The following is a 13,172-nucleotide window of genomic DNA, read 5'->3' as shown; positions in this document are numbered from 1 at the left end:
ACTCTGAGGGGTTTTTGGGGTTCCTCAGAAGTTCTTGAGATGTTTGTTGGGGTTCCTCAGAGGTTTTTTAGGGACTTTGAGAGGTTTTTTGGGGTCTCTGAGGGGTTTTTGCCGTTCCTCAGAAGTTCTTGAGATGTTTATTGAGGTTCCTCAGAGGTTTTTTTGGGGTCTCTGAGGGGTTTTGGAGGTCCTTGAGATGGTTTTTGGGGTTCCTCAGAGATTTTTGGGGTCTCTGAGGGGTTTTTTGGGGTTCCTGAGAAGTTCTTGGAGGTTCTTGAGATGTTTCTTGGGGTCCTTAATGGTTTTTTTTGGGGTCCCCGGGGGTTTCTGGGGTCCCTGATGGGGTTTTTGGGGTCCCTGAGAGGTTTTTGGGGGTCCCTGAGGGTTTTTAGGTTACCCTGAGGTGTTTTTGGGGTCCCTGATGGGGTTTTTGGGGTCCCTGAGAGGTTTTTGGGGTGCCCTGACCTTTTCTTGGCGATCTCGTTCTGCCTCTTGACCTTCTCCTCCTCGAACTCGCGGATGTTCCTGACCCCGATCTCGCGGCAGAACTCCTCGAACACCTCGTCCTCCACCTGGGGGGGGGGCAGGGCCAGGGACCCCAAAATGTTCCAAATTCCCCCCAGAATCCCCCCAAAATCTGCCCCAAAATCTCTCCACAAATCGGCCTAAAATCCTCAAATCTGGGGGATCCCAAAATCCTCAAAATCCCCCCCCAAAATCCCCCAAACCCCAAATCTAGGGGATGCAAAAATCCCCCAAGTCCACCCTAAAATATTCCCCAAAATCCTCCCAAAACCCCAAATTCCATCAAAAAATCTCCCCAAAATTTCCCAAATCCCCGAAATTTGGGGAACCCCAAAATCCCCCAAATCCACCTTAAAACATTCCCCTAAATCCCCAAATCCTCCCCAAATTCCACCCAAAAATCTCCCCCAAAATCCACCCTAAAAATCTCTAAATCTGGGAGACCCAAAAATTCCTCAAATTCCCCCCAAAAATCCCCCATAAATCCTCCCCAAAACCCCAAATTCCACCCCAAAATCCCCCCAAAATCTCCCCCCAAAACCCCCAAATTCCCCCCAAAATCTCCTCACAAATTGTCCTAAAATCCCCAAAATCCTCCCCAAAAACCCCAAATTCCACCCAAAAAATCTCCCCCAAAATCCCCCAAATCCACCCAAAAAATCTACCCAAAATCCCGCAAAATCTCCTCACAAATTGTCCCAAAATCCCCAAAATCCTCCCCAAAAACCCCAAATTCAACCCAAAAATCTCCCCAAAATCTCCCCCCAAAATCCCCAAATTCCCCCCAAAATCTCCTCACAAATTGTCCTAAAATCCCCAAAATCCTCCCCAAAAACCCCAAATTCCACCCCAAAATCCCCCCAAAATCCTCCCCAAAACCCCAAATTCCACCCAAAAAATCTCCCCCCAAAACCCCAAATCCCCCCTAAAATATTCCCCTAAATCCCCCAAATTCCACCCAAAAATCCCCAAAATCCTCCCCAAACACCCCAAATTCCACCCAAAAAAATCTCCCCCAAAATCTCCCCAAATCCCCCCCAAAATCCCCCCAAAATCCCCCCAAAATCTCCCCCCAAATATCCCCCTAAATCCTCCCCAAAACCCCAAATTCCACCCAAAAATCTAATCTCCCCCAAAATCCCCCTAAAAATCTCCAAATCTGGGAGACCCAAAAATTCCTCAAATCCACCCCAAATTCCCCACGAAAATCCCCAAATCCCCCTAAAACTCCCAAAATTGGGATTTTTTTCCCCAAAACTGGGATTTTTTTTCCCCCAAAATTGGGATTTTTTTCCCAAAAATTGGGATTTTTTTTCCCAAAAATTGGATTTTTTTGCCAAAAATTGGGATTTTTTTCCCAAAAATTGGGATTTTTTTGCCAAATTTTGGGGATTTTTTTGCCAAAAAATTGGGATTTTTTTCCCCCAAAATTGGGATTTTTTTCCCCAAAATTGGGATTTTTTTCCCCAAAATTGGGATTTTTTTTTCCCAAAAATTGGGATTTTTTTCCCAAAAATTGGATTTTTTTTGCCAAAAATTGGGATTTTTTTTCCCCAAAATTGGGATTTTTTCCCAAAAATTGGGATTTTTTTCCCAAAAATTGGGATTTTTGCCAAAAATTGGAATTTTTTTGCCAAAAATTGGGATTTTTTTCCCCAAAATTGGGATTTTTTTCCCCAAAAATTGGGATTTTTTTTCCCCAAAATTGGGATTTTTTCCCAAAAAATTGGGATTTTTTTGCCAAAAATTGGGATTTTTTTGCCAAAAATTGGAATTTTGCCAAAAATTGGGATTTTTTTTCCCAAAAATTGGGATTTTTTTTCCCCAAAATTGGGATTTTTTCCCAAAAATTGGGATTTTTTTCCCAAAATTGGGATTTTTTCCCAAAAATTGGGGATTTTTTCCCAAAAATTGGGATTTTTGCCAAAAATTGGGATTTTTTTGCCAAAAATTGGGATTTTTTTCCCCAAAATTGGGATTTTTTCCCCAAAATTGGGATTTTTTCCCAAAAATTGGGATTTTTTTTCCCAAAAATTGGGATTTTTTTGCCAAAAATTGGATTTTTTTGCCAAAAATTGGGATTTTTTTGCCAAAAATTGGATTTTTTTTGCCAAAAATTGGGATTTTTTTCCCCAAAATTGGGATTTTTTTTCCCAAAAATTGGGATTTTTTTCCCAAAAATTGGGATTTTTTTTCCCCAAAAATTGGAATTTTTGCCAAAAATTGGGATTTTTTGCCCAAAAATTGGGATTTTTTTTCCCCAAAAATTGGGATTTTTTTCCCAAAAATTGGAATTTTTCCCAAAAATTGGGATTTTTTTGCCAAAAATTGGATTTTTTTTGCCAAAAATTGGGATTTTTTTCCCCAAAATTGGGATTTTTTTCCCAAAAATTGGGATTTTTTTCCCAAAAATTGGAATTTTTGCCAAAAATTGTGATTTTTTTTGCCAAAAATTGGAATTTTTTTGCCAAAAATTGGGATTTTTTTCCCAAAAATTGGATTTTTTTGTCCCAAAAATTGGTTTTTTTGTCCCAAAAATTGGGGATTTTTTTCCCCAAATTGGGATTTTTTTGCCAAAAATTGGGATTTTTTTTCCCAAAAATTGGAATTTTTGCCAAAAATTGTGATTTTTTTTTGCCAAAAATTGGAATTTTTTTGCCAAAAATTGGGATTTTTTTCCCAAAAATTGGATTTTTTGTCCCAAAAATTGTGGTTTTTTTTGTCCCCAAAAATTGGGATTTTTTTCCCCAAAATTGGGATTTTTTTTGCCAAAAATTGGGATTTTTTTTCCCCAAAATTGGGATTTTTTAGCCAAATTTTGGGGATTTTTCCCCCAAATTCTGGAATTTTCCCAAAAAGCCCCAGATTTGCCCCAGACCTGGTTCATTTTCTCCTTCAGGTCCTTCATCTCGCGCTCCCGGCCCTGGATGATTCGTTTGATGTCGTTGATGCGCGGCCCAAAATTGGCCAACTCGCTCTCCAGCTTGGACTTCTCCTGGAAATGGGCAAAATTGGGGGAAATTGTGAGAAAAACGGGGAAAAGTGGGAAAAAAGGGGGAAATTTGTGAGAAAAATGGGAAAAAATGGGGAAAAATTTGAAAAAAAATGGGGAAAAAAGGGGCAAAAATGAAAAAAAACCCAAGGGAAAAATGGAAAAATAAAGAGGAAAAAAAGGGGGGGAAAATTGGAAAAAATGGGGGGGAGAATTGTGAGAAAATGGGAAGAAAAATTGGGAAAGAATTGGGGAAAAAATGGAGAAAAAATGGGAGAAAAAAAAGGGAAAAATGGGATTAAAATCCAGCCCTGAACCCCAAAATCCAATCCCTGGAACCCCAAAATTGGAAATTCGCACTCCAGCATGTGACTTCTCCTGGAAAATGGGGAAAAATGGGAAAATTGTGAGAAAAATGGGGAAAATTGGGGAGAAAATGTGAGAAAAATAGGAAAAATTGGGAAAAATTTGAAAAAGAAATGGAGAGAGAGGGAAGAAGAAAAGAAAAGAGGGAGAAGAAGGAAAAATTTGAAAAAAAATGAGGAAAAAAGGGGCAAAAATGAAAAAAAAAAAACCAAGGGAAAAATGGAAAAAATGGAAAAATAAAGAGGAAATAAAGAGGGGGAAAATTGTGAGAAAATGGGAAGAAAAATTGGGAAAAAAATTGGGGAAAATGAGAGAAAAAATGGGAGAAAAAAAAGGGAAAAATGGGATTAAAATCCAGCCCTGAACCCCAAAATCCAATCCCTGGAACCCCAAAATTGGAAATTCGCTCTCCAGCTTGGACTTCTCCTGGAAATGGGAAAAAATGGGAAAATTCTGAGAAAAATGGGGGAAAATTGGGGAGAAAATGTGAGAAAAATAGGAAAAATTGGGAAAAATTTGAAAAAAAATGGAGAAAATTTGAAAAAAAATGAGGAAAAAAGGGGCAAAAATGTAAAAAAAAACCAAGGGAAAAATGGAAAAAATGGAAAAATAAAGAGAAAAAAAGAGGGGAAAATTGTGAGAAAATGGGAAGAAAAATTGGGAAAAAAATTGGGGAAAATGAGAGAAAAAATGGGGGAAAAAGGAGAAAAAAAAAAGGGAAAATGGGATTAAAATCCAGCCCTGAACCCCAAAATCCAATCCCTGGAACCCCAAAATTGGAAATTCGCTCTCCAGCTTGGACTTCTCCTGGAAATGGGAAAAAATGGGAAAATTTGAAAAAAAAATGGGGAAAATTTGAAAAAAAAATGGGGGCAAAAATGAAAAAAATAACAAGGTGAAAATGGGGGAAAATGGAAAAATGAAGAGGAATAAAAAGGGGGGAAATGGTGAGAAAAAAGGGGGGAAATGGGAAGAAAATGGGGGAAAAAAGGGAAAAATAAAGAGGAAGAAAAAGGGGAAAACTTGGGAGAAAAATTGGGAAAAAAGGAGGAAAAATGGGATTAAAATCCAGCCCTGAACCCCAAAATCCAATCCCTGAAATCTCAAAATTGGTAAATTCACTCTTCAGCTTGGAGTTCTCCTGGAAATGGGGAAAAATGGGAAAATTGTGAGAAAAATGGGGAAAAGTGGGAAAAAAGGGGGAAATTTGTGAGAAAAAATTGGAAAAAATTGAAAAAAAATGGAGAAAAATGAAGAAAAAATGGAAAAATGGAGAGGAAAGAAAAGAGGGGGAAATGGGGGAAAAATTGGAAATTTTTTCCCCCCCACGTCCACGTTTTTTTACCAAATTCCATTTTCCCCCCCAAATCTGAGTCTCACCCGCAGCTTCAGTTCCAGGTCGCTTTGGGAACCTTTGATGGGGGAATTTCCCCCAAAATTTCACCTTTTTTCCCTCCAAAATTCAGATTTTTTTTTTCCAAAACCTCACTTTTTCTCCCCAAATTCACATTTGTTTTTAAATCCACATTTTTACCCCAAAATCCAGAATTTTTTTTCCAAAACATTCGTGTTTCTCTCCCCCCAAAAATTTGCTTTTTTCCCTGGAAAATCCCCATTTTTTCAACAAAAATTCAGATTTTTTCCCCAAATTTTGGATTTTTTTTCCCCAAATTTTGGATTTTTTTTTCCCCAAATTTTGGATTTTTTTCCCCAAATTTTGGATTTTTTCCCAAAATCTCATTTTTTCCCCCCAAAGCCGTGTCCCACCTGCAGGTTCAGTGCCAGGTGCCGGGTCTTGGTCTGTTCCAGGTCACTTTGAGAACATTTAATGAGGGAATTTCCCCCAAAATTCAGATTTTTTTTCCCCCAAAATTCTGATTTTTGTCCCCAAAATTCCCATTTTTTTACCAAAATCCACTTTTTTCCACCCAAATCTGAGTCTCACCCGCAGCTTCAGTTCCAGGTCGCTTTGGGAATATTCGACAGGGGAATTTCCTCCAAAATTCACAATTTTCTCAAAAAAATTCACTTTTTTTTGCCCCCAAATTGACATTTTTTGTCCCCAAATTCACTTTTTTCCCCCAAATTCACTTTTTTTTAATTTCCCAATCCGGTTTTTTCTCCTTAAATTCAGATTTTTTTCCCCCAAAAAATTCACTTTTTTTCCCCAAAAAACTCACATTTTTTCCCAAAAAAATCACATTTTTTCCCCAAAAATTCAGATTTTTTTCCCCAAATTTCGGATTTTTTTCCCCAAATTTTGGATTTTTTCCCAAAATCTCTTTTTTTCCCCCCAAAGCCGGTGTCCCACCTGCAGGTTCAGTGCCAGGTGCCGGGGTCTTGGTCTGCTCCAGGTCACTCTGGGAATATTTGAGGCGCATTTGGAGCCCGTGGGCCTGGGACTGCACCTGGCGCAGCTCGGCCTCCTTGCGCTTGGCCTTCATCTGCTCCTGGAATGGGGAAAAAAGGGAAAATCAGGAAAATCTGGGAGGAAAATGGGAAAAAATGGGAATTATGGGGGGAAATAGGGAAAAAAATGAGGAAAAAATGAGGGAAAAATGGGAATTTGGGGGCGCAGCTCGGGCTCCTTGCGCTTGGCCTTCATCTGCTCCTGCAGGGGGGGAAAATGGGGAAAAAGTCAGGAGAAATGGGAAAAATGAGAATTTTGGGAATTATGGGGGGAAAATGGGGGGAAATGGGAAAAAAATTGGGAAAAAAATGAGGAAAAAATGAGGAAGAAATGAGGGAAAAATGAGAAAAATGGGAATTTGGGGGCGCAGCTCGGGCTCCTTGCACTTGGCCTTCATCTGCTCCTGGAATTGGAGAAAAAAAGGGGAAAAATCAGAAAAATCTGGGAGAAAAATGGGAAAAAACGGGAATTATGGGGGGGAAATAGGGAAAAAATTGGGGAAAAAACGGGGAAAAAAATGAGGAAAAAATGAGGGGAAAAATGGGAATTTGGGGACACAGCTCGGCCTCCTTGCACTTGGCCTTCATCTGCTCCTGAATGGGGGAAAATGGGGAAAAAGTCAGGAAAAATGGGAAAAAATGAGAATTTTGGGAATTATGGGGGGAAATGGGGAAAAAATTGGGGAAAAATGGGAAAAAAATGAGGAAAAAATGAGGAAAAATGGGAATTTGGGGGCGCAGCTCGGCCTCCTTGCGCTTGGCCTTCATCTGCTTCTGGAATTGGGAAAAAAAGGGGAAAATCAGGAAAATCTGGGAGAAAAATGGGAAAAAACGGGAATTATGGGGGGAAATAGGGAAAAAATTGGGGAAAAAACGGGAAAAAAATGAGGAAAAAATGAGGGAAAATGGGAATTTGGGGGCACAGCTCGGCCTCCTTGCACTTGGCCTTCATCTGCTCCTGGAGTGGGGAAAAAATGGGGGAAAATCAGGAAAAATGGGAAATTGAGGAAAAAAAATGGGATTTTTGAGGAAATTCAGGGGAAAAATGGGGGGAAATTGGGAAAAAATTGGGAAAAAAATGAGGAAAAAATGGGAATTTGGGGGCACAGCTCGGCCTCCTTGTGCTTGGCCTTCATCTGCTCCTGAATGGGGGAAAATGGGGAAAAAGTCAGGAAAAATGGGAAAAATGAGAATTTTGGGAATTATGGGGGGGAAATGGGGGGAAATGGGGAAAAATTGGGGAAAAAATTGGGAAAAAAAATGAGGAAAAAATGAGGGAAAAATGAGGAAAAATGGGAATTTGGGGGCGCAGCTCGGCCTCCTTGCACTTGGCCTTCATCTGCTCCTGAATGGGGGAAAAAAGGGGGAAAATTCAGGAAAAAAATTGGGGTTTTTGGGGAAATTCAGGGTAAAAATGGGAATTATGGGGGGAAAATGGGGGAAAATGAGGAAAAAATGAGGAAAAAATGAGGAAAAAATGAGGAAAAAATGGGAATTTGGGGGCGCAGCTCGGCCTCCTTGTGCTTGGCCTTCATCTGCTCCTGCAGGGGGAAAAAAAGGAGAAATTTGGGAAAATCTGGGAGAAAAATGGGAACAAATAAGAATTTTGGGAATTATGGGGGAAATGGAGGAAAATGGGGAAAAAATTGGGAAAAAAACGGGAAAAAAAATGAGGAAAAAATGAGGAAGAAATGGGAATTTGGGGGGCACAGCTCGGCCTCCTTGCGCTTGGCCTTCATCTGCTCCTGGAGTGGGGAAAAATGGGGGAAAAGTCAGGAGAAATGGGGAAAAATGAGAATTTTGGGAATTATGGGGGGAAATGGGGAAAAAATTGGGGAAAAATGGGAAAAAAATGAGGAAAAAATGAGGAAAAAATGAGGAAAAAATGAGGAAAAAATGAGGAAAAAATGAGGAAAAAATGGGAATTTGGGGGCGCAGCTCGGCCTCCTTGCGCTCGGCCTCCATCTGCTCCTGGATTGGGGAGAAAACCTGGGAATTTGGGAAAATGGGAGAAAAACGGGAAAATTCAGGGTCCCTTTTGGGGCCAGTGTGGTTTTTAGGCTCAGGTTTGAGTTTTAGGCTCAGGTTTGGGTTTTAGGCTCAGTTTGGGCTCAGTTCTGGGTTTTGGGGCTCAGTTCTGGGGTCCCACCTTGAGCTCCTCCGTCAGCCTCTCCTTCTTCTCCTTGAGCTTGTTTGGGGTCACTTTGGGGTTTTAGCCTCAAGTTTGCGTTTTTAGGCTCAGTTTTAGGGTCAGGTTTGGGTTTCTGGGGTCAGGTTTGGGTTTTTGGGGTCAGGTTTGGGTTTCTGGGGTCAGGTTTGGGTTTCCGGGGTCAGGTTTGGGTTTTTGGGGTCAGGTTTGAGTTTTCGGGGTCAGGTTTGGGTTTTTGGGGTCAGGTTTGGGGTTTTTGGGCTCAGTTTCAGGGTCAGGTTTGAGTTTTCGGGGTCAGGTTTGGGTTTCTGGGGGTCAGGTTTGGGTTTTTTAGGCTCAGTTTTAGGGTCAGGTTTGAGTTTTTGGGGTCAGGTTTGAGTTTTTGGGGTCAGGTTTGGGTTTTTGGGGTCAGGTTTGGGTTTTTGGGGTCAGGTTTGGGTTTTTGGGGCCAGTTTCAGGGTCAGGTTTGAGTTTTCGGGGTCAGGTTGGGTTTCTGGGGTCAGGTTTGGGTTTTTAGGCTCAGTTTTAGGGTCAGGTTTGAGTTTTTGGGGTCAGGTTTGAGTTTTCGGGGTCAGGTTTGAGTTTTCGGGGTCAGGTTTGGGTTTCTGGGGTCAGGTTTGGGTTTTTGGGGTCAGGTTTGGGTTTCTGGGGTCAGGTTTGGGTTTTAGGGCTCAGTTTTGGGGTCCCGCCTTGAACTCCTCGCTCAGCTGCTCCTTCTCCTTGAGCTTGTTTGGGGTCACTTTGGGGGTTTTAGGGTCAGTTTTGGGTTTTAGGCTCAGTTTAGGCTCGGGTTTTGGTTTTTGGGCTCAGTTTTGAGGTCAGTTTTGGGTCTATAGGGTCAGTTTTGGGTTTTAGGGTCAGTTTTGGGGTCAGTTTTGGGGTCCCACCTTGAGCTCCTCCGTCAGCCTCTCCTTCTTCTCCTTGAGCTTGTGTGGGGTCAGTTTGGGGTTTTAGGGTCAGGTTTGGGATTTAGGCTCAGGTTTGAGGTTTTAGGGTCAGTTTTAGGGTCAGTTTGGGGTTTTAGGGTCAGTTTTGGGTTTTAGGGTCAGTTTAGGGTCAGTTTTGGGTTTCTGGGGTCAGGTTTGAGGTTTTAGGGTCAGTTTTGGGTTTTAGGGTCAGATTTGGGATTTAGGCTCAGGTTTGGGTTTTAGGGTCAGTTTAGGGTCAGTTTTGGGTTTTAGGGTCAGTTTTGGGTTTTAGGGTCAGTTTAGGGTCAGTTTTGGGTTTTAGGGTCAGTTTTAGGGTCAGTTTTGGGTTTTAGGGTCAGTTTAGAGTCAGTTTTGGGTTTTAGGGTCAGTTTTAGGGTCAGTTTTGGGTTTGTAGGGTCAGTTTAGGGTCAGTTTTGGGTTTCTGGGGTCAGGTTTGAGGTTTTAGGGTCAGTTTAGAGTCAGTTTTGGGTTTTAGGGGTCAGTTTTAGGGTCAGGTTTGGGATTTAGGCTCAGGTTTGGGTTTCAGACTCAGCTTTAGGCTCGGTTTGGGTTTCTGGGGTCAGTTTTGGGTTTTTAGGGTCAGTTTTGGGGTCAGTTTTGGGTTTTAGGGTCAGATTTGGGATTTAAGCTCAGGTTTGAGGTTTTAGGGTCAGTTTTGGGTTTTAGGGTCAGTTTTGGGTTTTTAGGTCAGTTTTGGGTTTTAGGGTCAGTTTAGGGTCAGTTTTGGGTTTCTGGGGTCAGTTTTGGGTTTTAGGGTCAGTTTAGGGTCAGTTTTGGGTTTCTGGGGTCAGGTTTGAGGTTTTAGGGTCAGTTTTAGGGTCAGTTTTGGGTTTTAGGGTCAGTTTTAGGGTCAGGTTTGGGATTTAGGCTCAGGTTTGGGTTTCAGACTCAGCTTTAGGCTCGGTTTTGGGTTTCTGGGGTCAGTTTTGGGTTTTTAGGGTCAGTTCTGGGCTCCCACCTTGAGCTCCTCCGTCAGCCTCTCCTTCTTCTCCTTGAGCTTGTCCACGGCTTTTCTTCGCTTCCCCCCAGCGCCGAGCCTTGGCCTTGAGGTCACTGGCACCGCCCGAGATCACCCCCGACTTCTGGAACAGCGTCCCATCGAGGGCCACCGTCTGTGGGGACATTGGGGACATCATTGGGGGACATCATTGGGGACATTGGGGACATCATTGGGGACATCACTGAGACACCCCCGACTCCTGGAACAGCGTCCCATCGAGGGCCACCGTCTGTGGGGACATTGGGGACATCCATGGGGACATTGGGGACACCCAAAGCCAACCATGGACTGCTGGAACAGCGTCCCGTCCAGGGCCACCATCTGTGGGGGACACCAATGGGGACATTGGGGACATCATTGGGGACATTGGGGACACCATTGGGGACATCATTGGGAACATCACTGGGGACATCCATGGGACACCCTCGTCTTCTGGAACAGGGTCCCATCGAGGGCCACCGTCTTGTGGGGACATCATTGGGGACATTGGGGGACACCCAGAGCCAACCATGGACTGCAGGAACAGGGGTCCTGTCCAGGGTCACTGTCTGAGGGGACATTGGGGACATCATTGGGGACATCCATGGGACACCATGGACTTCTGGAACAGGGTCTCGTCCAGGGCCACCGTCTGTGGGGACACTGGGGACATCATTGGAGACATCCATGGGACACCCCGACTTCTGGAACAGCGTCCCGTCCAGGGCCACCGTCTGTGGGGACATTGGGGACATCCATGGGGACATCAACAGGGACATCAACAGGGACACTGGGGACATCAACAGGGACACTGGGGACATCCAGAGTAACCCCAGACTTCTGGAACAGGGTCCCGTCCAGGGCCACCATCTGTGGGGACACCAACAGGGACATTGGGGACATCCATTGGGGACACTGGGGACATCATTGGGGACATCACTGAGACACCCCCGACTCCTGGAACAGCGTGCCGTCCAGGGCCACCGTCTGTGGGGACATTGGGGACATTGGGGACACCCAGAGCCAACCATGGACTGCAGGAACAGGGTCCTGTCCAGGGTCACCGTCTGTGGGGACACTGGGGACACACTGGGGACATTGGGGACACATTGGGGGACACCATGGGACACCATGAACTTCTGGAACAGGGTGTCCTGTCCAGGGCCACCATCTGTGGGGGACATCACTGGGGACATTGGGGGACACCCACGGACCGCTGGAACAGCGTCCCCATCAAGGGTCGAGGGCCGTCTGTGGGGACATTGGGGACATCACTGGGGACACACTGGGGACACACTGGGGACACACTGGGGGCTGCCTTTGGGGTGACTTAAGGCTGTTTTTTTAGGGTATTTTTGGGGGTGATTTCAGGCCATTTTTAGGGTATTTCTGGGGTGGATTTTTGTGTATTTTTGAGGTGATTTTGGGGCACTTTTGGGGGGTATTTTCAGGTCAGTTTTGGGGGGCAGTTTGGGGCTGGTTTTGGGGGTGATTTCAGGCCATTTTTAGGGTATTTCTGGGGTATTTTCAAGCCGACTTTTAAGGTATTTTTGGGGTAGTCTTGGAGCAGTTTCAGGCTATTTTTAGAGTATTTGTGGGGTGATTCTAGGATAATTTTGGGGTGATCTGGGGGCACCTTGTGCCGCTGGTGGCCCCCGAAGGCCATGGGGCTGTTTTGGGCTGGTTTGAGGATAATTTTAGGATATTTTTAGGGTATTTTTGGGGTGATTTTGGCAGTTTTTGGGGTGATTTGGGGGCACCTTGTGCCGCTGGTGGCCCCCGAAGGCCATGGGGCTGTTTTTGGGCTGGTTTGAGGATAATTTTAGGATAATTTTAGGGTATTTTTGGGGTGATTTTGGCAGTTTTTTGGGGTGATTTGGGGCACCTTGTGCCGCTGGTGGCCCCCGAAGGCCATGGGGCTGTTTTGGGCTGCTTTGAGGATAATTTTAGGATAATTTTAGGATATTTTTGGGGTGATTTGGGGGCACCTTGTGCCGCTGGTGGCCCCCGAAGGCGATCCTGCGCGCGTCCTCGACGTTGTCGCACACCAGGGCGTTGCCGCACGCGAACTGCAGCGCCTTCTTGATGTGGGGGGGCTCGTAGCGAATCACATCGATCACCAGCTTGGCCCCCCGCAGCTCCCCGCAGCTTCTCGTCCGTGGGCTTCACCTAAAATCCCAAAAATTGGGGTGAAAAACCCCCAAAATGGGGTTAAAACCCACCCCTGCAGCTCCCGCAGCTTCTCGTCTGTGGGCTTCACCTAAAATCCCAAAAATTGGGGTGAAAAACCCCAAAAATGGGCACCCAAATCCCCTCCACAGCTTCTCGCCTGTGGGTTTTACCTAAAATCCCAAAAATTGGGGTGAAAAACCCCAAAAATGGGCACCCAAATCCCCTCCACAGCTTCTCGCCTGTGGGTTTTACCTAAAATCCCAAAAATTGGGGTGAAAAACCCCAAAAATGGGCACCCAAATCCCCTCCACAGCTTCTCGTCCGTGGGTTTCACCACCTAAAAATCCCAAAATTGGGGTGAAAAACCCCAAAAATGGGCACCCAAATCCCCTCCACAGCTTCTCGTCCGTGGGTTTTATCTGAAATCCCAAAAATTGGGGTGAAAAACCCCAAAAATGGGCACCCAAATCCCCTCCGCAGCTTCTCGTCCGTGGGTTTCACCTAAAATCACAAAAATTGAGGGGTGAAAAACCCCAAAAATGGGCACCCAAATCCCCTCCACAGCTTCTCGCCTGTGGGGTTTCACCTAAAATCCCAAAAATTGGGGTGAAAAACCCCAAAAATGGGCACCCAAATCCCCTCCACAGCTTC

At 44.4% G+C, this 13,172-nt stretch overlaps 1 protein-coding gene across 1 annotated transcript in view; it reads right to left on the bottom strand.

The window, feature by feature from the left end:
- The window catches only part of SMC1A (structural maintenance of chromosomes 1A), a gene marked incomplete at both ends in the record, with an annotated part of 28,390 nt that extends 15,876 nt beyond the window's left edge, over positions 1-12,514 (bottom strand). Inside the window, 7 exons of the mRNA XM_054295461.1 lie at positions 466-572; positions 3,404-3,520; positions 5,651-5,706; positions 6,195-6,333; positions 8,442-8,494; positions 10,377-10,482; positions 12,338-12,514. Of these exons, the coding sequence (XP_054151436.1) occupies positions 466-572; positions 3,404-3,520; positions 5,651-5,706; positions 6,195-6,333; positions 8,442-8,494; positions 10,377-10,482; positions 12,338-12,514 (755 nt within the window). The remainder of the gene's footprint in view (positions 1-465; positions 573-3,403; positions 3,521-5,650; positions 5,707-6,194; positions 6,334-8,441; positions 8,495-10,376; positions 10,483-12,337) is intronic.
- Between the last annotated feature and the right edge of the window lie 658 nt (positions 12,515-13,172).

Source organism: Melozone crissalis, unplaced genomic scaffold (genome assembly GCF_028551555.1).
Source record: "Melozone crissalis strain CALT ecotype California unplaced genomic scaffold, PUWL_Pcris_2 ptg000752l_1, whole genome shotgun sequence".
Lineage (NCBI taxonomy): Eukaryota > Metazoa > Chordata > Aves > Passeriformes > Passerellidae > Melozone > Melozone crissalis.
The sequence above is the reverse complement of the archived record's forward strand: the minus strand, read 5'-3'. Positions and strand labels throughout refer to the sequence as shown.